At 42.1% G+C, this 25,270-nt stretch overlaps 1 protein-coding gene across 17 annotated transcripts in view; it reads left to right on the plus strand.

Annotated features, from left to right (window-relative positions):
- EPB41L3 (erythrocyte membrane protein band 4.1 like 3) overlaps window positions 1-25,270 on the plus strand; it is a 459,693-nt gene that overhangs the window by 264,107 nt on the left and 170,316 nt on the right. For all 17 annotated transcript variants that reach the window (XM_029591057.1, XM_029591046.1, XM_029591044.1 and 14 more), the window contains exon 5: window positions 12,307-12,349. In XM_029591057.1, the coding sequence (XP_029446917.1) occupies window positions 12,307-12,349 (43 nt within the window). The remainder of the gene's footprint in view (window positions 1-12,306; window positions 12,350-25,270) is intronic.

Below are 25,270 nucleotides of genomic sequence, written 5' to 3' on the forward strand. Positions count from 1 at the left end.
ATGTGTCCCATGCCCAGCTTCCTGGCAGATGAATGCAAATTTTCTTCCAATATTTTCTGATAAGACGGTGCATTCATCCTGCCATCAATTTTGACTAAATTCTCTGTATTGCTGTATCTTATGCACCCCCAAACAGAGATCCACCTCCATGCCTCACGGTAGGGAAGGTGTGCTTCTCTTCATAGCGTTTATGGTTGTGGCCAAAAAGTTCAATTTTGGTCTCATCACTCCAAATTAGAAGTTTTGCGGCTTCTGTATGTGCTATGCATATTGTAAGCAGACTGTTTTGTGGTGTTGGTGCAGCAATGGTTTTTTTTTTCTGGCAACTGTACCATGCAACCCATTTTTGTTCTAGTATCTCCTTTTTCTGCTTGCTGAAACACCTACACCACTTTGTTTTCAGAGAAGCCTATATTTCAGTAGAAGTTTCTTGTGGGGTTTTCTTTGCATCCCGATAAATTTTCCTGGCAGATGTGTCTGAAATCTTTCTTGGTCTACCTGACCATGGTTTGGGATTAACAGAACCCATGATTTTCCACTTTCCTAGCGTGTAGACAGACAGACTCAGGACTAGTGGGTTATGCACCTCTGCTAGCAGATGGAGACGGAGCAAGCTGACATCACAATGTATACATACTCCTGCAGCAACATCAGCCCGCCACTATTCTCTATCTCCAGCAGATGGTGGACGTGCAACTTCCTATGGAGATTGCTTCAGATTTTAGAAGGAGAATTTTATTTAAAAAAAAATAAATAAATTAAAAAAAAGCCCTACTCTTTTGCAGTGATATCAAATGGTCCCTCCCTCAATTGAGAATTCCTGAGGTGATTTCCATTGTCCCTCAGATGTGTGCCTTAGTCCAATAGCTGATTTTCCCAGCATGGATTTAGCTGATTGTAAAGGCAGTGGGTGCAGGAAGCCGAGCACAGCGGTGACGGCAGATGCCCTCTCCCCCCTGCAACCAGAGACTATTTCTGTACTCAGTCGGGAAGAGCTGAGCTCAGGTAAGTTTAAAAAAAAATAAAGTCAGACAGCATAGAAAGGTTTTGTAGGACTTCCTCTGGTCTCTGTGCTCAACATGCCGTTCCAACGTTCTTTCCCACTCCTGTGGGGGTTAAGGGAACTGGGCAGCCTTGAGGGTTGAGCAGCCCAGGTGGACCAGACCCCGCTGTTAGGCTTTTTCCTGCACGCCGTATTGTAGACTACTGCAGTGTTTTCGCACACTTCTGTGTGTGTTCAGATGCCCTCTACCGGAATATTGGTGTGCGCAATGCATCTGGCTCACTTCTTGTGCGCACGTTTTGTAAGCATATCTGTGGTACACCCAGATTTTGGTGGACTGTTTGTGCGTTTGTTTTGTGCGGTACATAAACTTAGTGGCGCCGTTGAACAAGAAACCTAGGTGCCTTTCTCTGTGTTGCCTGTCATATTTGGGCATCTCAGCCTGGAGTGCCCTCTGTCATGTCAGCGCTGCTTAGAGGCTCAGGGAGAATTATCTTCTGATTTTGCTAAGCCTGGTTCTTCCCACGTCTGGAAGAATGCCGCACCTTGGAACTCCCTTGACTGGTTCCTCTGCAGGAGATGGCTGCTCAGTGGACCCCGCTCTTGTACTTTCTGGTTTTGGCCTGAATCCTTCTGCCTTTTCTTGGGTAGAGTGTTTTTTCAAGGATTGCAATCCTTTCTTCAGGCACAGCCCTCAGCTTTGACCAATCCTGTCAAGTCGGATCTTCAGCCAGTAGCCCCTCCCTCTTCCAATCCTATGTTTAAGCACCAAAGCATCCCTCTGTTAGCTGTGGGTATTCCTGACAGGAACCTAGATAGCATTAATGATGAGGCAGATCCTGACTCCCTGGAATTTGGAGAAATTCCTCCGGGCCTAGAACTGTATCAGACCGTGTTGTGGTTCTTTCATAGAGATGTATTGCCAGCCCTGATTTCCCAGACCTTGAAAATACTGGGAGTACCTGGGGCAGATTTCATATCTGAGTAAAAGTAGAATCCCATTTTGGTTTCTTTGTGTAAAGCCTCTTGATTTTTCCCTATTATGGAAGCCATTCAAGAATTGATTGATCTTTAATGGGAATCTCCGGAGGCAAATTTCAAAGGGGGTCGGACATCGGAAAGCCTGTACCCCCTGGATTCAGCAGTGAGAGAGCTTTTGCATTTTCCAAAAGTGGATGTGCTGGTCTGTGCCATCTCTAAGCAGACAACTATTCCCATGGAGGGAGGAGCGACCTTGATGTGCATGATAGGAGAATTTAGGCCATCCTCAAACAAACATTTGAAGCAGTGATAATGACAGTGGTTAGTCACTTTTGTCTGCTTCTCTCTCAGGAGGTTGATGATTCTGGGGTGAATTCCAGGACAGTTATGGAACCTCCGACTTTTTAGCAGATGTGGGCTGCAATTTGGTCTATACCTCAGCTAAGGGAGTGGCTTTGGGCTTTGGTAATAGCGGCCAGACATCAATTATGGCTGCATAATTGGTCAGCCGATGTGACCTCCAAAGCTAACCTTACGAAGTTTCCCTTTAAAGATTCCTTCTTGTTTGGGAGCGAGTTGAAGAAATTGCCCAGTAAGTGGGGTGAATCTCTGGTTCCTCGGGTGCCAGAGGAAAAGAAGCAGTTGCAGCACCCCTTTGGTATGAGGGGTCAACTTAGAGGTTCCAAGCAGTTATGTCACTAGAGAGGATCAACCTTACAGAGGACTTGGCCTTTCAGAAAGTCTGTCCTTTCATCCCAGACAAGCCAAGGGAGGCACAGGCATGGGTGGCGGATCCTCCCAAGCCTCACAATGGTTTGCTGACCACTCTCAGAAAGAAGAGATAGGGGGACGTCTCTCTCTCTCTTTTATCAGAGGTGGGTCAAGATCACATTGTATCAGTGGGTCCTGGAGGTGAATCGAGAAGGATATGTGTTCGAATTTTGCAGAGTTCCTCAGGATGTCTTCATGGTGTCTTCTTGCCACTCCCTGCAGAAGAAGCAGGCTGAGGGTTGTGGTTCCAGTGCCTATGTTTCAGGAAAGTACGGGATGATATTTCATTTATTTTGTTGTGCCCAAGAAGAAGGGTTCCTTTTGTCCCATCCTGGATCTCAAAGTAGTCAACAATCATTTGCGAGTGACTCATTTTTACATGGAAACCTTGCACTTGGTGATAATGGCCATGCAGTCAGGGGAATATCTGATTTCTCTGGATCTGTCCAAGGCTTTCTTCCATATTTCCTTCCAATTTTCTACATTGCATGGTGCTGGGGCGCCATTATCAGCTTTGGGTGATGCCTTTTGGTCTAGCCACCGCTTCTAGAATGTTTTCCCAAGGTTATGATGATGGTGGCAGCAGAGTTTAGAAAGGATGAGATCTTAGTACACCCATATTTGGACGACTGGCTGATTCGAGCCAAGCCTCTGGAAGAGAGCTGCCTGGTGACCCACAAGGTGATCTCCTTGTTGCAGGAGCTTGGTTGGGTAGTGAACACAGCCAAAAGCAGTCTTCAGCCTTCTCAGTCATTGGAGTATCAGGGTGTTCAGTTTGACACAAGGCAATGCAAAATTTTCCTGCCAGAAGCTCAGATTGAGAAGTTGAGATTGCAGGTGTCTTTTATTGAACACTATATGCCTGACAGTGTGGTCCTATCTTCAGGTACTCTGTTTGGCAACAACCCTGGAAGTGGTGCCGTGGGCAAGAGTGCATATGGATCCTCTTCAGTGCTCCCTGCTGTCTCATTGGAACTCAGTCTGCAGTGGTGGTTGCAGGAGGATCATCTGAGAAAAGGAGTTTCCCTGACAATGCCAGACTAGTTGATTCTCATGACATATCCATGGTCGGGAATGGTGGGGGTCGTATACTCTTCCACGCACCTTAGGCGGCATTCTCTTAGCCTGTACCATGCCAAAAATAGTGGAACTGCCATCATCGTGACAAGGTATCAGCTTTCTTGTCTGTATCTGGCCTTGGGTATTGATACCTACGCCAGATTGTTGGACAGTCTGTTCTGAGATCAGGCCAACCCTGCCCTGGTACCCTTTGGGTTGTCAGGTCGGTAAAGGAATCCTGTTTCTACGAGGGATTGCACTTATTTATTTTATTTTATTTATTTATTTGTGTTTTTCTATACCGGCATTCACGGAAGTTCGTATCATGTCGGTTTACATAAAACAAGGGGTGAGCAATACATTATAACGTACATAGCTAAAACGTAAGAGTATACATTACAAAAGTATAACAAGTGCATAGAAGAAAAAGTTACAATAAAACAGGGGTTATTCTAACTGGGATTAGAGTTAGAGGAGAGATAAAAAGTTTAACAAGAAGTAAAACCTTGTAGTGATTGGTTGGTATTGTCTGTTTCAGTTTAATAGAAGATGCTCAGTGTTGCTGCATTTGATGGAAGTGAATCATTAAGGGTCCGGAAATGCTTTCATGAACAGCCATGTTTTAAGTCTCTTCCTGAAGGTTGGAAGACATGGTTCCTGTCGTAATTCTAATTCTTGCGGCATCCCTGCTTTCTGTTCCCTTGATGTCTTCCCTAGGAGGTTGTGTCTCAGTTTTGGCTGTTCCTGACAAGTTGAGAGGTCTATCCCAGGGGCGGTGGGGGTTAAACATGGTTCCTGTCGTAATTCTAATTCTTGCGGCATCCCTGCTTTCTGTTCCCTTGATGTCTTCCCTAGGAGGTTGTGTCTCAGTTTTGGCTGTTCCTGACAAGTTGAGAGGTCTATCCCAGGGGCGGTGGGGGTTAAACTCCTAGCAGCTTTTTCTTATCCTGACAGCCCCTGGATCTGCCTCATTGTGTTTTTTGCTCCTTCCAACTTTTGGTCAGAATTCTGGAGGTGCAGGGGAAAAAAGCTAGGGCATTTTTGGTATATCTTAGTGTTTACTTGCAGGGATTGGTACACCAATTTGTCCTTGTCCTTTTGCCAGGTTCTGGCCAGTACTACCTTTAGTTTTTCATACTTCACTGGGTTGACCAAAATGCCTTCCTGCTCACCTGAGCTATCCTGTGGATGGTTAGGCCTACCTTTGACAGGGTGAGTGACTAAGCTTCAGTTCTAACTTAACTTCCTACTTGGGAGTTTTTGGGGTAGCAGTCCCATTCAGGGATTGCTTTGCATCCTCTCACACTCTTTACATCTGTCTTGGGTATGTTGGCAAGTAAGGTCAGCCACAGACTTAGCTGCTATTGCTGCTGCTTCTCCCAAGTGTTGCTTGGGTTTTCTGCCCATTGTGCCTATTGACCAATCATTGGGAATGCTTCTGCAAAGGCATTCAGTCCTTCATATGTTAATGGTCTGCAGTTTCTTTCTGGAGGGCTTTCTGACCGCAGTAGGGTTTTTTTTCAGGTGTCTTGTGACATCAAAGGAAACTATGCAGATTTCATCCTAGAGTTCTCCTCTTGGTTGATTCTAAAGGCCTTTTCCTGTATCCAGAAGGAACTAGACCTATCTTGCAGTCAAGGTTCGCTGATCCAAATCCTGACTGTAGTAGTCCTGTGAGGCAAAGTATGCTTCTTGCCGAATTTGGCATCATGCCCCTGCCTTAGGCGCCCCTGCTAGGCATTGGGGTATTTGTGTCTGTCTGTTCTATGGTTTTCTTTTGCAAAATCCAACTCTTTTTATTTATTTATTTATTTATTTATTTATTTATTTATTTATTTAAAATTCTTATATACCGCACAATGGGTAGGGGGCTATCCGTCTAGGCGGTTTACATATTTGCACATACACAAGTAGCAATACATATTAACAGACAGTTCATAAAATCATATACAAGCATGTTAAAAATACATAAAAATAGACAATTACTTTAACAAACGTAGTGTAGTGTAATAAACTTTTCCTGCCTAGTGTAGTGTAAAAAACCTAGTGTAGTGTAATAAACTTTTCCTGCCTAGACCCATTTTTGGGTCAGCTGCCTCACAGGCAAATGGGAGAAATGTGATGCTTTCAGCACTGTGGGGGTTCCCCAATTTGTCCTACTCAGGCAGCCCTTATTTGGAGATTCATCTGTGTGTGAGGACTACCATCCTGCTTGTCATCGGAGAAAGGAGAGTTGCTTAACTGTAACAGGTGTTCTCTGAGAACAGCAGGATGGTAGTCCTCACAAAACTTACCCACCTCCCCTGGGAGTTGGTTTCTCCATTTATTAGCTATATCATGAACTGAGGGACTCTGCCTAAGGGGGCAGGGTGATAACTACAGCTGCACATGTTCAGTAGGGCATATTTGAAAGCTCTAGAATTCTTTGAGGTCAAAATTCCATGCTGGCTCCATCCAATGATGTCACCCATATAGGAGGACTTGCATCCTGCTGTCCTCGGAAAATGCCTGTTACAGTTAAGCAATTCTATTTCCCATTGTGGTTGCCAGTAGAAGAGGGTTATACGTTGCTCGTGCCAGCTTGGGCAGGATGAAAGGAAGGAATACATTAGTACCCACACAGCCTCCGTGCCAATACTTTTTCCATCTGCCATTGCGGCCTTGCCGACTCTGCTGTCATGCTGTCCACCTACTTGCTCCATGCCCAGCCACTGTGGCTATGGACATTTTTGTGAGTTTGTCATGCTGCATCTCTTCTTTTGCACTGTTATTTTTTTATTTTTCTTCTCATGATAGCGTGGAAGTGCAATACCCACGTGGCTCAAAATCAGAGCCTAGTGGAGCCATATAGATATTAAGCAGGAAACCAGCATGAAGTGAGCCAAACAGTGCAGTTAGTGAGGCCTCGACAGTGGTCACTTTTCTGTCTCAACATTCCATAGGTCGGCGTGTCTTTCAGGGATCAATGCTTATATCCCGCATTGCCTCTTACCAACTCTATAATACCCAGTGCAACAAGGTCGTCCTTAAACAAATACAGGACTTTGCTGAGTCCCTGCCTCAGCAGTCTCAAGAGCAATTACATGCCCTGACAGAAAGGATTAGAAGCGGGCAAACATGAAATAAGATCAGCATATGATATTTTTGATACTGCTTCCAGGGTATCAGCAACAGGTGGGTCTGGCTAAACAGGGGTGGGCAATTCCGGTCCTCGAGGGCTGCAAACCAGTCGGTTTTCAGGATATCCTTAATGAATATGCATGAGAGAGACCTGCATACACACTGCCTCAGTTGTATGCAAATCTATTTCATGCATATTCATTAGGGGTATCCTGAAAACCCGACTGGTTTTTCAGCCCTCGAGGACCGGACTTGCCCACCCCTGGGCTAAAGTCTTCGGACTTACGATCTGAGGTCCAGGACAGACTATCTGACTTGGCTTGCACTGGTGACAATCTTTTTAGTGAACAGATACAACAAGCAGTGGCACAGTTCAAGGATCACCATTAGACTCTTTGCCAACTCTCCTTGTTGCCTTCTGAATATCCTGCTAAGCAAACATTCAGAAAGGATCCCATAAAGTCTTTCTACCGCCAAAGGAAATCTTATCCTCCACCATCCAAAGGTCACTCTACTAAGCCTTACCAGAAAGTCCAGGCAACCTCGCAGGCAAAAACCACAGACAACCCCTCAGCCAGGCCCAGCATCTGGTTTTTGACTCTTTCCTAGAGAGCAACATTCAGCCTCCACTACTGCATATACCAGTGGGAGGTCGATTGTGCCACTTCAGCAACATCTGGCACACAATAACCTCAGACCAGTGGGTTCTTGCCATAATTACTCAAGGCTATCATCTCAACTTTCTTGCCATTCCGCCGGACTCCCTACCTCGGCTGACGTGGGGGAACATCCGATCACTCACCACTCCTAGATCAGGTGGTCTCCCTCCTCCTTCAATCCAGAGCAATCGAACCAGTGCCCTACTCTCAACAGGGCCTCGGCTTCTATTCCTGGTACTTTCTAATCCCAAAAAAAGTTAGATGGCATACGCCCAATACTAGACCTTCGTGCCTTAAACAAGTACCTATAAAGAGAAAAGAACTTTTCTTGGGTTCCCTCCTTCCCCTTCTGCAAAGGGAAGTCTGGCTCTGCTCTCTAGACCTCTAGCACACTTACACACACATCGCAATAACTCCATCTCATCGCAAATTTCTGCGATTCCTGGTAGGCCGAAAGCACTATAAATACAGAGTGCTACCATTCGGCCTGGCGTCTGCACCAGGAGTCTTCACCAAGTGTCTCGTAGTAGTAGCAGCATTCCTCAGGACTTAAGGTGTCCATGTCTACCCCTACCTCGATGAGTGGTTGATCGGGGCTCCCACCCAGCAAGCTGCTCTGACGTCCCTTCGGCTCACCTTGCATACCCTGGCCTCCCTAGGGTTTCTTATCAATTACCCAAAGTCCAACTTAGTCCCAGCACAAACCCTATCATTCATAGGAACAGAGTTGGACACCTTCAAAGCAAAAGCATTTCTTCCTCGAGAACGAGCTCTCACTCTCACTTCTCTCACCCGTCAACTACAGTTTCGAAAACTCAACTGTGCGTCACTTCTTAGTGTTGCTAGGACACATGGTGTCCTTGGTACATGTCACTCCAATGGCTCATCTCACCAAGAGTCATGCAGTGGACTCTAAGGTCACAGTGGATACAATCATCTCAACCACTGTCAGCCATTGTCCACATCACCAACCCACTTTGCTTATCTCTGGCTTGGTGGAAGAATCAGTCCAATCTCCTTCAAGGCCTTCCTTTCCAGGCTCCAGACCCTCAAATAACCCTTACAACTGATGCCTCCAACCTCAGCTGGGGAGCACATGTTGCCAATTTGCAAACTCAAGACACCTGGTCTCCAGAGGAAGCCAAACACCAAATAAATTTCCTGGAACTACGAGCAATCAAATATGCTCTCAGGGTGTTTCAGGATTGCCTTTCCAACCAGGTCATCCTGATTCAGACAGACAACCAGGTGGCCATGTGGTACATCAACAAACAAGGAGGAATGGGCTCCTACCTCCTGTGTCAGGAAGCTGCACAGATATGGGCGGAGGCCCTTTCCCACTCGATGTACCTAAAGGCCACCTACTTGCCGGAAGTGGGCAATGTGTTGGCAGACAAGCTGAGTTGCACCTTTCAGCCGCACGAGTGGTCCCTCAACTCCTCAGTAGTGGACTCAATATTCCAACGTTGGGGTTACCCCCACATAGACCTCTTTGCGTCACCTCAAAACCGCAAAGTAGAGAACTTTTGCTCTCTCACTCGCAGCCAACACTCACTACCAAGAAATGTGTTCTCTCTCTTGGGCAACCGGTCTCCTATATGCATTCCCTCCACTTCCACTTCTCTCAAAGACTCTCGTGAAGTTACGTCAGGACAAGGGAAGCATGATCCTGATAGCCCCTCACTGGCCAAGCCAAGTGTGGTTTCAGATTCTTCAGGACCTCTCCATTCGCAGGCACATTCCCCTGGGGAAGGACCCACTTCTGATTTCTCAAACGACAGGTGCCTACACCACCCCAATCTTCAGGCCTTGTCCCTGACTGCCTGGATGTTGAAAGGTTCATTCTTCAGCCACTCAACCTTTCAGAACCAGTTTCCCGTGTCCTGATTGCTTCATGAAAGCCTTCCACGAGAAAATCATATTATTACAAATGGAACAGGTTTAAGTCATGGTGTTCCTCACTGTCCCTTGATCCTTTCACTTGTTCCACTATGAAGTTTCTAGACTATCTCTGGCACTTGTCAGAATCAGGTATAAAAACTTCTTCCATCAGGATGCATGTCAGTGCAGTAGCTGCCTTCCATAAAGGTGTTGGGGATGTTCCCATTTTGGTATAACCCCTTGTAACATGTTTTCTGAAGGGCTTGCTGCACCTCAAACTTCCACTGCGCCCTCCGGCTCCTTCTTGGGACCTCAACCTGGTTTTGGGTTGGCTCATGAAACCACCATTTGAGCCTCTCCAATCTTGTGATCTTTGCTATCTCACATGGAAGGTGATTTTTCCTCTCTGCAATCACATCCGCTCGCAGAGTTAGTGAGTTACAGGCCTTAGTCACCTATCCGCCTTATAATAAACTTCTGCATGATAGGGTAGTACTCCGCACTCACCCTAAGTTTTTGCCTAAGGTAGTATCGGAGTTTCATATCAATCAATCCATTATACTACCCACCTTCTTTCCCAGGCCCCATTCAAATCCAGGAGAACAGGCTCTGCATACCCTTGACTGTAAACGTGCTCTACCATTCTATCTAGACCATACAGCTTCCCACAGAAAATCCACCCAACTGTTTGTTTCTTTCCATCCTATCAGATTGGGTCAACCTGTGGGTAAGCAGACTCTCTCCTCCTGGTTAGCAGACTGCATATCCTTTTGCTATCAGCAAGCAGGCACACCACTTCAAGACCGTGTTAAAGCACACTCTGTCAGGGCCACGGCAACTTCATTAGCACACCTATGGTCGGTGCCGCTTCCTGATATTTGTAGGGCTGCTACCTGGAGTTCTCTCCATACCTTTACAGCCCATTATTGTTTAGACAAGGCTGGAAGGCAAGATTCCATCTTTGGCCAGTCTGTCTTGCGCAACCTATTTGCAACTTGTTGTACCAACACCCTTCCGCCTGCCCGTTAGGGTTCAGGATGCCCTCTACCAAATTTCCATCCCAGTCCTTGTGCCTATTGCACAACTTGGGTACATTTGGTGCATTTCTCAGACATCCTCAGCTCGGTACTCACCCATATGTGAGGACTACCATCCTGCTTGTCCTGTGAGAAAGCAGAAGTTGCTTACCTGTAACAGGTGTTCTCACAGGACAGCAGGAAGTTAGTCCTCACAACCCGTCCGCCACCCCGTGGTGCTGGGTTCGTTACATTTTCTTATTTTATTTTTTGGCACTTACTATAGCTTTTAAACAAGACTGAAGAGGGACCCCTGCTGGCTGCAGGGTTAGTGCCATCCTGGGCATGCCCAGTAGGTGCCAGTCAAAGTTCTAGAAACTTTGACAAAAGTGTTCCGTGATTGGGCTCCATCCTGTGATGTCACCCATAAATGAGGACTAACATCCTGCTGTCCTGTGAGAACACCTGTTACAGGTAAGCAACTTCTGCTTTATTTTACTTTTATGTGCTTTTATGTTAGAATTTTGATATTTTATCCTTTATTCATTAACACTAAATTTTAAATTTTACTAATGTGCTTTATGCTTGAGTTTTGTACCTTTTATCCTCTTATTTATTATTATTAAGTCTGACTTCTTAATTTTATGTAATCCTGTATTTTACTTTTAATTTGTAAACTGTTGTGATGGCATGTCTGAACGATGATATAGAAAAGTTGATAAAATAAATAAATAGTGTCTGGGTGGGAAGAGACATGTGCTCTCCTCATTTCTAAATTGTGACATATTTATGGGCTTGTAGTGGGAAGTTACTGACTCAAAAATGAATGATATATGTTGGTATATTTATTTATTTATTTATTTTTAATTTTTATATACCGAAGTTCTTGTGGGAATTACAAATCACTCCGGTTTACATAAAACGATGAACTGCCCAACAGCGGATGGGGGCTTTACATAGAACTGTAGAACATAAGGAACAATAAAACCGGATGTCAATTTAACATAGTAATAATAAATATAATATAATATAATATGTACATACAATTTAACTATTTAACGTAGTAGAGATGACCTGTCAAATCTACCATATAGATACAATAAGAGTAATATAGTGAACTTATGGATTCAAAAATTGATTGAGCAGTTGTGGAGTCCTGATAGTAGGAATTGGTGAGATGTCGATAATTTAGGGATACTATTATTTAGGAAGTCCTCTTGTCTAAGTATCATTGAGAATCTGGGAAGGCTTGTTGGAAAAGCCAGGTCTTCAGTCTTTTTTTGAACTCTTGATGACTGGGTTCTAGTCTTAGATCTGGGGGGAGAGCGTTCCACTGGTGGGGTCCAGCTGAAGATAATGCTCGTTTGCTCAATGCTGATTTTACTGTAAATATTACTGTATATATTACTGTATATATTACTGTATAATATACTGTATAATATATTACTGTAAATATAATATATATAAGACTAGCCAACAGGAACGTCAAAGAAGCTACATGCAGAATGTATATAGTATGTTAGATATTTGTATGATCAGCAGTTGTGATTTGAAAAATCCTGCTTACCACAATATCCTTGGATGTTAAACTGTTCTTTGGATTCAATATTCTATTACACGAGCAGGCAGTTATTTTATATTTTCAGTTAAAAGAAGGTAAGAGAAAATCCATGTTTAGTTTACAGTTCTGTAAATATAATAGTCATTTCCATCTTGTCCTAGAGATGCTAATTATTCACTCAGCTTTGATACATCTTGATTTAAATGCTGTTGAAAATAGTTACAAACAAAAACGTATTTTTTTTTCGATTTTCAGAATTGGTTGGACCCTGCTAAAGAGATCAAAAAGCAAATCCGAAGTAAGTTTTAATTACTCGTTTATCTATTTAAGATGAAAACACATATGTAAACACACAAACTCGCATGCATATATACCGTACATTACTCAGATTTAAAACTGGAGAACCCAAGAGAAACTCTTACAGGAAATGTTAACATTTTTCTATATCCTTAATCAGAATGCACAGATTTTACTGTTACATGTCTGCTTCTGTAATTAAAACTGCTTGGCTGCACAAGTTTGATTTAAATGTGTTTGGACCAGCAAACAGAGCATAAAATGTAACAAGAGGTTAACCAAACTTTGCAGATTTACTCAATGCCTGCTGCTGTGGCTATTTACTGCTTTCATAACCAAAACCGTATTCAACAAAAGTGGGTGTGTATTGTATTATTATCAAAGACAATTTTTGTAGTTCACTGTTCACGAATGCATATTAAATGTTCGCTAGCATTTATTGCATAAATTCTTTCTTTACAGAAGAGAGGTCTGTGTTTGAATCATGTTAAGATTAGAGATGAAATCCCTTCCTGTTTAGTCAAGGCTGAATTGATTAGATTTGGCAGGCAGCACACCTAGAGCAGATACTAGCCTGGTATATTTTAATATTACACAAATGCAGTATTTTTAAGGCATATTGCACATAAGGGTGCAATTTATGGATGCGTAATCTAGTTTAGATGATTTCTTAATCATCCAGGGCTGCAACCCAATTGATTATAGCATGCTATCCAAAGCTAGTTTGTGTCAGTTTAATTACACCTTCTATTTTCTATCCCTTTTTATTTAGCTTTTTTACTCTGAACTTGTGTGCTTTATTTTGCAGTTCCAAGCTTGTACAAATTCTGATAACTGAAATATAATAGTTTTCATTTTAAAATTATTTATTGAGAAAAATGTTGGCTTAATATACATAAATGACAAATCATATAAATAAAATGCAATAAAAAGTGCCTTGAAGCTAATGGGCTGCAGAATCGCAACCAATATTTCATAAGGGAGAAAAAAATTGCTAAATTGATTTGAGTTCTTTAAAGTGATCAGGAAGTTTGCAATATATGTAGCCTATCTGGATCTAACAAAAACCTTTGAAAAATGTGACAGCAGAAAAAGACCTTATGGCCTATCTAGTCTTAACATCCACACCAAATGCTCAGCTTTACTATCCCTACCACTTCCTCAGAGATCCCTTTTGCTTGTCCCATGCTATCTAGAAATCGGATATTGTCCTTGTCTACACACCTCCACTGGAAGGCTGTTCTATGTGCTAGACAACCTTTCTATAAAGAAATATTTCCTTAGATTACTCCTACCCCTTTCACCCTCATCCCATGACCCCTTTGCTCTAGCATCTCTTTTATTGAAAGAGGCCCACATCCTATGCATTGATACCTTGGAGGTACTTAAATGTCTCTCATATCTTTACTATCCCACCCTTGTTCTAGAGTATAATTTTGTTAAACGTCCCTAATTTTTGTTAGCATTTCATTGTCTCTGTCCATTCTGGCCATCTGGACATTAGTACACCCCCACTGCTATATCTTGTCTCTATGCCCTCTAATATATAGTACCACCTCTTCCCCAATTTGATCCATCTTATTATTGCAATGGTATCAGTGTCCCATTGGTTTTCCTCCTTCCAGCAGGACTCTGAGATAGCAATTCTATTTACCTCATCATTCAGTGTTATACATTCTAATTATCCCATCTTATCTTTTGCACTTATAGCATTTGCTTCGACATTTCAAAGTATATTTTTTGTTCGTCTTAATAACCTGCTTATCAACTAATAGGGGTAATTTTGGAATTTTTCTGCTCTATCTGCTCTTTACTTTTAAAAAATCCAAGGCTACTTTAGCATTCATTGCAAACTGTCTTTTCGGGATGCCCAACTTCCCTGTTTTGTTAGTATCCTTCAAAGATACATGATTTCAAATTATGCACTACTGAGTGATTGTCGGCTTTCCCCCATGATATCGTGTAAAATCTACTCTCTCTCCTTTTTAAAGGTTACTTCCAGCAGCCTGGATCTACTCTGGTTAAGGTAGAGCCCATCCTTTCGGAAAAGCCACCCCCATTCTCCAAAATGTTGCCCAGTTCTTAATAAACCTAAAACCATCTTCCCTGCACCATTGTCTCATCCATGCATTGACATTCTGGAGCTCAGTCTGTCTCTGAGGTCCTATGGGTGGAACAAGGAGAATTTCTGAGAATGTTACCCTGGAAGTTCTAGATTTCAACTTTTTTCCTAAAATCCTAAATTTGGCTTCCAGCACCCTCCCTATGCCACAGGTATGCACATGTACCTAGACAGCCAGCTCCTCCCCAGCACTGTCTAAAATCTAATCGAGATGATGCGTAAGGTCTGTTACCTTCGCCCCAGGCAGGCAAGTTATAAAGGGATCCTCATGTCTACCAGCCACCCAATTATCTACATTCTTAATGTTCAAATCACCAACTACAAGGGATGCCCTAACCCTTCCTTTCTGGGCACATGCCCCTGGAGGAGCATCCTCAGTGTGCGAGTATATTGTATTACTTTGAGGTCAAGTCCTAGCTACAGGATTGCTTTCTGTCACACCAAGATGATGCTCTCCTTCTAGGTGACTTTTCTCTTCCAAGGCAGCACGGGAACTGCCAGAGTAAACTTGGGACTGCTTTACTATGTCCCTGAAGGTTTCCTCTGTATACTCTCTTAGCTTCTGCAGGTATGCCACTCTATCCTCCAGAGAATAGACTTGTTCTCTGAAGGCTAGGAGCTCCTTGCTCAGAATGCATATATAGAACCTTTCACCACATATGCCACATATAAAAACATCAAAGATGCCTGGACCTAGCACTGATTATTATGGCAACCTGATAATCACTTTCCCTTCCCCAGAGTTGACCCCATTGACAGTTCTGTTGCTGAACCAATTTCTTACCCAGTTTATACATTTTCATTCCAACTCCCAAACCAGTTAGCTTGCTCATCAGTCAGCCCAGAGGGTGGCTAATAAATGGTCCTTGGCTTTCAATATAAAACATATAGAGGCGGGCTTTTTCCCTAATGTCTATCAGTGCCCCAGACCATAGAAATCGGGACCCAGCATTGGCTGTCATCTGAGTCTAATTCCCCTTTTTGCCCCCACTATATTGACTAGGTATATGTCACTAAAGGACATGCTAAGGAAGTAAAGTTGCTCGTTGAAATAAATGACTGCTACATGGAGCAGCTGGTACAAGAATCAACAAGAGCGGAGAATATTTTAGACCTAATTCTTAGTGAAACACGTGATTTGGTGCGAGAGATAATGGTATCTGGGCCATTTGGCAATAGTGATCATAATCTTATTCAGTTTGACTTGATAATTGGAGGGAGGACACTAAAGAAATCTACTGTGATAGCATTTAACTTTCAAATGGGAGATTATGGTGAAAATAGGAAAAAAATGGAAAGCAGCAACTGCAGAGGTTATGAGTTTTTATCAGGCATGGACATTGTTTAAAAATACCATCTTAGAAGCCTAGACTACATGTATTCCACACATTAAAAAAAGGGTGGCAAGCAGGCCAAATGACTGCCAGCATGGAAAAGTGATCAAATGAATAACAGGAAACAGCAGAAGCACTAGCAGATTCAAAGCATTGATAGGGAAAGCAAAGACAGAATTTACAAAGAAGCTTGCTGTGGAAGCAAAAACCCATAATAAAATCATTTTCAGGTATATTTGAAGCAAAAAGCCTGCAAGAGAGTCAGTTGGACCATTCGATGATCAAAGGTTAAAAGAGGCACTAAGATAAGGCCGTAGCATAGAGACTAAATAAATTCTTTGCTTTGATATTTACTGAGGAAGATGTAAGACAGATACCCATGCCAAAAGTGATATTTAAAGGTGGTGATTCAGAGGAACTGAAACAAATCTCAGTGAACCTGGAGGATTCAATAGGGCAAATTGATAAACTAGAGAGTAGCAAATCACTTGAACCATATGGTATCCATCCCAGAGTGCTGAAAGAATTGAAAAATGAAATTGCAGACCTACTATTAGTAATTTGTAAACTATCATTAAAATTAGCTAACTATACCTGAAGATTAAAGAGTGGCCGATGTAATGACAATTTTTGAAAAGGGTTCCAGAGTTGATCTAAGAAACTGGAGACCAGTGAGCCTGATGTCTGTGTCGAACAAAATGATTGAAACTATTATAAAGATCAAAATTAGTAAACATAGTTATAGTTTAATGGGACAAAGCCAACATTGATTTAACCAAAGGAAGTCTTACTTCACCAGTCTGCTACATTTTTTGAACGTGTGAAAAAACATGGATAAAGGTGAGTCAGTTGATATAGTGTATCTGGATTTTCAGAAGCATTTGACAAAGTGCCTCATGAGACTCTTGAAAAATGAAGTCATGGGATAGGAGGCAGTGTTCTATTGTGGGCTGAGAACTGATTAAAAGATTGAAAAAGGAAAATAGTTCTAAATGGTCAGTTTTCTCAATGAAGAAGGGTAAGAGTGGAGGGCCCAGGGATCTTTTCTGGGTACCACTGCTTTTTAGCATAGTTATAAATGACCTAGAGATGGGAACATCAAGCGAGGTGATCAAATTTTCAGCTAAATTAATCAGAATTGTTAAATTACATGAGGATTCTGAAGAATTGCAAGAAGGACATAGGAGACCAGGCAGCCAAATGGCAGATGACATTTAATGTGGACAAGTGCACAGTGACGTATGTAGGGAGGAGCAACCCAAATCATAGCTACATGATGCAAGGTTATATATTGAGTCACCACCCAGGAAAAGGGATCTCTGCATCATCATAAATATGTTGAAATTCTTTGCTTAGTTAATCTGCCTCTGTTTATCAAGCTTTATAATTTATTGCTCATCATGCATTATGGACCCCAGTTAAGAAGGAGAAACTCAAACTAGGTGGGGATGATATTTGCTGGTCTTCTAGGCTCGAAAAAGGTACATTGTCCTATGTTTTTTTTTTTGCTCTAATTTATGATTACTGGTCTTTAATCTGGAGACATATTGGTGATATATTTTTTTTTCTATTCAAGACACTCTGTCCTACCCTATTGTCATTTGGAAATCTCTTGTATTGTCTTCCTCTTTATCAAAATGGGAATATGTGTTTGACTTTCTGATTTCTATTGCCTTGCACCAAATTTTATCTCAATGTAAAGATAATACAACTTTGCATATGATCATGTGGTGGAATTTAGTGCTGCAATACTCAAAATATGAAATAGCTGCAGTTGATCGTACTGGTTGTATTCTTTTTTCTAAGAAAGTTTGGGCCCCAATATATCGCTTTGTACATTTATCTTGTAGTACCTTTTTTGTGTATATATCATCCACTGTTTTGTCTGTTTATTCTTTTTGTTTTTGTTATATGCATAATAATAAAAATATTTAAACACAAAAAAAGAGAGAACATTTCTGCTTAGTGTATGGCGGCCAAGAAAGCAAATAGAGTGCTAGCAATTAAGAAAGGAATGGAGAATAAAACAGAGAATATCATATTGCCTCTGTTTCACTCCATGGTGCGACCACACCTTCAGTATTATGTACAGTTCTGGTCACCACATCTCAAAAACGATATAGCAGAATTAGGGAAGCTACAGAGAAGGATGACCAAAATGATAAAAGGGATGGAACAATTCCCCTACAAGAAAAGTGTAAAGAGTTTAGGGCTATTCAGGTTGGAGAAGAGATTGTTGAGGGGAGGTATAATAAAGGTCTGTAAAATGAGTAGAGAGGAATGGGTAAACACAAATTGGTTGTTTATGCTTTCAAAAAGTACAAGGTCTAGGAGATTGTTTTTTACTCTATGTAATTAAGCTCTGGAATTCGTTGCTGCAGGATGATAAAAGCTTTTATTGTAGCTGAGTTTAAAAAAGGTTTGACAAGTTCCTGGAAGAAAAGTCCATAACCATTATTAAGGTAAACTTGGGGAGATCCACTGCTTATCCCTGGGATAAGCAGCATGCCATCCATCAACCTTTTGGTATCCTGCTAGGTCAGGGGTCGGGAACCAATGGCTCGCGAGCCAGATGTGGCTCTTTTGATGGCTGCATCTGGCTCGCAGACAAATCTTTAATAAAAAAGTAAAAATCTAACAAAACCCTCCACCCTCCTGATGCCCCCCAAGACTCCAAAATTAATTTACTACAACCCCCCACCCTCCCAAGACCTGCCAAAAGTCCCTGGTGGTCCAGCGGGGGTCCAGGAGCGGTCCGGGAGCGATCTCCTGGACTTGGGCTGTCGGCTGCCAGTAGTCAAAATGGCGCAGACGGCCCTTTGCCCTCACTATGTCACTGGGGTCGACCAATGGCAGTGGTAGCCCCTGTGACATATGTAAGGGCAAAGGGCCGTCGACGCCATTTTGATTACTGGCAGCCGACGGCCCTTTGCCCTCACTATGTCGACCCCAGTGACATAGTGAGGGCAAAGGGCCGTCGGTGCCATTTTGACTATTGGCAGCCGACAGCCCAAGACCAGGAGATCGCTCCCGGACCGCTCCTGGACCACCGCTGGACCACCAGGGACTTTTGGCAGGTCTTGGGGGGGTCAGGAGGGTAGGGGATTGTAGTAAATTAATTTTGGAGGTATTGGGGGGGCATCAGGAGGGTGGGGGATTGTGGTAAATTAATTTGGTAGGTCTTGTATGGCTCTCATGGAATTACATTTTAAAATATGTGGCATTCATGGCTCTCTCAGCCAAAAAGGTTCCCGACCCCTGTGCTAGGTATTTGCGATCTGGATTGGAAACAGGATGCTGGGTTTGCTGTACCTTTGGTCTGATCCAGTATGGATAACGGTCCTTGGGAGATGTTTATTGTGAAGAAGTTGTTGAGAGATGGCATAATTAGAAATAATAATGCTTCGGAAGTACCTGAATGTGAGTCCTTTGCCTCTTTTTTGTATCTAAGGTGGCTGATAACACAGGTCCTGGTAGAAAAACAGGCAGTTTTCATGGGCAGAGGTATATGGTAACTGTAAGTTGTGGGTTGGATGACACTATGAACTTAAGTGCTTCTTTGTTCGAGTTTAAAAAACAGTATGATTAGATCCACTTTTTGTGGGTTAGACCTTTGCTCTGCAAAGCTGGTGAAAGATCAGTCAGAGGAAAATTAGTGCTTTTTGCTGAGTATTGTTAATGGCTCTTTGTGTGAAGAAAGAGTGCTTCTATTAATCTTATTTTGAATAAGCCTTTCCTGAAAGTTTCTGACTGTGCTAATTATAGGCCAGTCCCTAATGTTCCTTTTCTTGCAAAAATATTAGAAAAGATAGTGACTCGACAGTTAACACCTTACATTGAGAAAACAGGGGGGGGGGGAGGGCTTAGATAGAGACTGTTTAGGTCTCTGTTATGCTGGATTGATGAGACTCATGAGATCATCTTGAGCCTATTGAATATGCCTCTGCATTTGATCTCGCTGATCATCAAATTTTGTTATGGAGATGTGCAGATTTGGGAATGTCTGATTTTGGTATGCAATATATTTCCTCTCTTCTTCAGCTGTTAATTTGAATTGTGGAGTCTCTTGGGTATCCCCCCATTATCTCATTTATTATTTAATATCTTTTTATATCCATTAGAGAAGTTGCTTGATATTTTGGGTGTGAGAGGGTTTTTATTCACGGATGATGTGCAAATTGTGGCCCCACTAGTTTACAGTTATGTTAGACTGTTACTGATTTAAATTTAGCTCTGTCAAGAATAGTGGATTGGTTTTACAAAATAGGCTTTGTTAAATTTAAAAAATAAAATAAGTGGTTGATGGTGGATCTGCTGACACCAGATATTTTTCCTATGCCAATGAGGGTGGATTACCTATGCCTGCAGTGGATTGTGGAAAATGTAGGGATATATTTGGATGCTAGATTGATGTTTATCATGTTTTTCAAACAATACACCTGGCATTCTGGAAGTTGATTGTTCAAGCAGTTATGTCCTTATTTAGATACCCAAGCTTTCAAGACAGTTGTACAAGCCTTGATTATTTCCCATCTCAGCTATTGAAATAGCCTCTATATAGATCTCCCAGAGATACTCGCACATAGGTTACAGCTGGTTCAGAATGCTGCTCCCAGGGTGGTGGTAGGATGTTCATGGAGAGAGGGTATATATCACTGGTGCTGTGTAAGTTGCATTGGCTCCAGGTGAAAGGGCATATATAATTTAACAAATTTATACCTACACAATCTAAAAATCTTGGTGGTTTACACTTAAAACATTTGTAAGTCACACAAACATTCCACAATTATTTATTTATTTGGGCATTTTATGTACCGTCGTTCCAAAAGAAAATCACAAGTATGTGAATGTCTTAGTCGACATTCACATACTTTGTCAATGTTCCTATTCTAGATCAACATTATGCATATTCTAGATCATATCCATACATATTCTGTTACTGAGTCAACACATCGGCAAATATTTAATCTAATATTTATTCATACATTTTCTAGGTCGACACAGTGGCAAATACAAATTCTAATTCTACTAACAATACAATTTACATTGTTTGGTCCTTCTTGCTCGTTCTGATAACATATCTGGTATTGACATTTATCAGCATATTGGTATCTTACGTTAAATCGTATGCATTTCTAAAAAGCCATGTTGTATATTCAAATATCCCTCACACTCTGCATCAAAATACCCATCAGCCCAACTTCACATTATAACCTTATACTCAAAGGCCTGCACCAATATGACATTACCAAAAGTTTTTCTATATAAACATACTTTTAACTGTTTTCGAAACCTCAATTAAATCTATTTCATTCATTATATTCTCCAGTAACGTGCTCCACGATATAAATAATTGTCTGGAGTGCGTCAAACATACTTCCTTAAGAGAAGGCACTACTAACAAATTTCTAGATGACGAGTGCAGAGCTCTCGATTGCCTATAAATTAGCTTATGATCTTGTAAAACATTTTGGTGCTAACGCATTCAAAGTCTTATAAATTAATATCAACACCTTAACTTCCATCCACTGCTGGATAAACAGCCAATGCAAATATTTCAAAATCAGTGGATTTAAGATGTTCATGTTAACATATACCTTGTCTTATTGGGGGGGGGGGGGTGAGACAAATATTTGAAGGAAAAATCAGAATGGTATTCCCCAACATGACAGTTGAGGTCTAGTCATGGGCAATTGTTGGTGTTTCCGCCATTTCGTACTATGCATAAAGTGGTAGATTTTCAAAGCAGCATTAACGTATGGATGCGCCAGTTTTATAACAAGCGTGCACCGGCTCGCACATGTTATAAAATCAGATGGCCGTGCACACGGGGAAGGGGAGTGCGTTTTATTAAACTACGGCGATGACACAATCGGGCCTCCCCTAGTTCTCTCCCAGTCCGCTCCTTAATTGGAGCGACTGGGAGGCAACTTTCCTATCCCTAACCCCCTATCCTATCTAACCCTAAATATCCCCTCCTTTTTTTTTTTTAACTTACTGCTCCATCGGAGCAGAAGCAAGTTATACGCGCTGGCCAGCTGCCACTGCGTGTTTCCTCAGAACAGCGGTTAATTCCCACTGTCCCGGCCAGCCTCCGTCCTGCCCCTCCCCACCCAGACCACGCCCCCGGCCTGCCCCCTTTTCAGGGCCTGGCACTTGTGCGCGTATCGGGACTTAGGCATATGGCGGGCCCTTTTGAATATGTGTGCCGTGCGCACAGGGCCCGGCCATGGGCATAAGTCCCGATTTTTACACATGCAGCCCTTTGAAAATTTGCCCGAAAATGTGTCTATAAGCAAAGAGAATTTTTAGTCATGAGGTCTAGACTATGGAATTCTTTACCACTGGAGGACAGGCTGGAGAGGAATAATTTCACCTTTCGCAAAAAGTTAAGTCCTATTTTTTTCCCGAGTGGTGGATAATGTGTAGTGATGGGTCCAGGTTCTTGTAATAGTGGAGGGTGGGTGTCTGTGTAGTTTCTTTGTAATTGATCTGTGATTTTATTATACGTGTTTTAACTGTAAACTTGTTAAAGCAGGGGTCGCGGTAAACAAATTTTAAATAAATAAATCTTATGTTCTTAGGGGAGGGTTTGAAAGGAAATTGTACCTATCTGGAGATATGCATTTTTGTATATTAGGACTAATTATCTTACTTTTTGAATAGTTGTTCACCCAAGACCAGGGTACAGCAGCTAAGTAAAAAGAGTAAACAAATGTAAACAGCTTAGACCAGGGTTTCCCCAACCAGTGTGGCATGACTGACCTGCAGCTGGACCGCGAGAAGAGCTGGGAATGAAAAAGAGGAGGAGCCGGCAGTCTTCCATTTTTCTCCCTTCCTAGCGTGCAGGTTATCCTCCTGCCAGCAGAGAGCATCGGAGAGCAGCCCGATCTGCTGATGCTGCTTACCTCTCTGCTAGCTCTCTTGCAAGACACGCTGGCCTCGTGCTGTTACTATTGCAGGAGGAAGCAGCAGCAGGAGGTAAGTGCTACTCAGATTTGTGCTGGCTGGGGAGAAAAAGCTAAGTGTGCCAAGGGGTGTGGAGGGAGGAAAAGATGAACATGCCATAGGGTGTGGGGGAGAGGAAAGGTGATGATGGTAGGAGCTGGGAAATAGGGAAGATGATGATGATGACATGGGCTAGACTGGGGCTGGGTGGCTGGACTAGGAGGGCGATGAAATGCCAGAGGGGGAGGAGAGGGAAGGGAAGAAGGTGATGTTGCCAGGGGAGAGGGAAGAGAAGATGATGATGCTAGAAGGTGAAGAGAAAAGGAAGAGAAGGTAGTGATGATGCCGGAGGGGAGAGAAGATCAAGGTGATGGTGAAGAGAGAAGTTAAGGGAAGTGAGAAGAAACCTCAAACGTATTGTTCTTAGTGAGTAGAGACCTCATATATATTTAGTGGAGATAACTTGATATTAACTCACACTAATTACCGATAGGTCTTGCTTCGTGTATCCTGTAATTCTACAGGTACATTAATTCACCATCTTTCAATTATATATAATCATGGGTCCCACTCCTAGTAGGTCTCGCTCACAAATTTTTTGGTGGGTCTCACTCACTAATTTTTTCTTTTTTCCTTTTTAACAATAAGCAAATATAGCAAGCGTATTTCTTGCATTTTTGAAATTCTATCTGAAATTGCTAAGTGCTACTTCAAGCAATATATACTGTATTGCACAGAGTTTTGACACAGCTTTTTTTTTTTTTTTTTTAAATCCAAATATTTCCCCGCTGGCAACTTGTATGTTCTTTAGCGTTGAGCAACATATACGCTTCTACTTTTTTGAGGGTTCAAACACTTTCCCATTGGACATATGCTCTTCCACTTTGTTGAAAGTTAAGAGTTCAAACACTTTCCCGCTGGCAATTTATATATTGCTTTCCCGCTGGCAGATTTTTGTCAGCAACTGAGCAGCACTTTAGCGCTTCTTATTCAAAGTTCGAATATTTTCCCGCTGACAATTTATATGCTGCTTTCCCTCTGGTAACTTGTATGCTCTTTAATATAGTAAGTAAACTTGATTAATAGCCATTAATGGACTTCTCCAAGAACTTATCCAAACCTTTTTTGAACCCAGCTACACTAACTGCACTAACCACATCCTCTGGCAACAAATTCCAGAGCTTAATCGTGCATTGAGTGAAAAAGAATTTTCTCCGATTAGTCTTAAATGTGCTGCTTGCTAACGTCATGGAGTGCCTCCTAGTGCTATTATCCAAAAGAGTAAATAACCGATTCACATCTACTCGTTCAAGACCTCTCATGATCTTAAAGACCTCTATCATATCCCCCCTCAGCCGTCTCTTCTCCAAGCTGAACAGCCCTAATCTCTTCAGCCTTTCCTCATAGGGGAGCTGTTCCATCCCCTTTATCATTTTGGTTGCCCTTCTCTGTTGCAAAGTAAGCACAAACAAAAGAGGGACAAGGGACATTCCTGTCTCGTGCCCTCTTGCAAGGCAAAGTCTTTCGGTAAGGAACCATTTACCGAAATTTGGGCTCTAGGATCTGTATATAACAACTTAATCCAATCCAGGAAGGGGCCTTTGATCCCAAATTTATCCAGCACCCAGAACATGAAGTACCAGTTCACTTTATCAAAAGCTTTCTCCGCATCTAAACATAGGACCATGCTTTCGGTATGCCTTGCCTTGGAGTCTCCCAGCACTACCAGTAATGTACAAACATTCTTGACCCCATATTTTCCCAGTACAAATCCCATCTGGTCAGATTCCACTAGGGATGTCAATATAGAGGTGAACAATTTTATATCTATATTTAGAAGTGAGATCAGCCTATAAAATGGAGGTCCCCAAATTACTTCCTTATTTAGGCATTAATAAGATTGCCACTTGATTCATAGAGAGGGTATAAAAACCATGCTGTAGGGCATAGATAAATATTTCCTTAAGGGGGTTTCTACAGTAGGAATTTGAGAATTTTATAAAATTTGAATCCTAAACCATATGCTCCTGGTGCCTTACCTAATTTAAATCTCCCAATAGCAGGTATAACCTCCACCTCAGAAATGGATTGATTAAGACTTTCCAAGGAGCTTCCTTGTAATTCAGGGCCATGAAGTCCCTTGAAAAAGATATTTGTACCTGAGCATCTGTGAGTCCCTCCACTGATGGATAAGACTGGAAAATTTCCAGAATTTCCAGTATCAGTGAGAGAGAAGATCTCCTTTTGTCTCGATGTAAGCTTTTTGTCTCATCCCTTTGACTAGATGAGCCATTAATTTCCCAGCCTTGTTAACATATTTATAGAACTGAAATTTAAAATAATTGATAGAACAAAGAGCTTTAAGATGGAGCAAATGGTTTAATAAAGGCTGGTTTCATCTCTAGCTTTTTTTTTTTTTTTGTAATCTCCCTTGACAGAGAGGATATATCTTCTCTTTTCTGCTCTTGCAATCTCCCCAAAAGTCTCAAAATCTCTGCATCTCTCTGTTTTCTCTGGT

The sequence above is a fragment of the Rhinatrema bivittatum genome, chromosome 2, assembly GCF_901001135.1.
Source record: "Rhinatrema bivittatum chromosome 2, aRhiBiv1.1, whole genome shotgun sequence".
Classification (NCBI taxonomy): Eukaryota; Metazoa; Chordata; class Amphibia; order Gymnophiona; family Rhinatrematidae; genus Rhinatrema; species Rhinatrema bivittatum.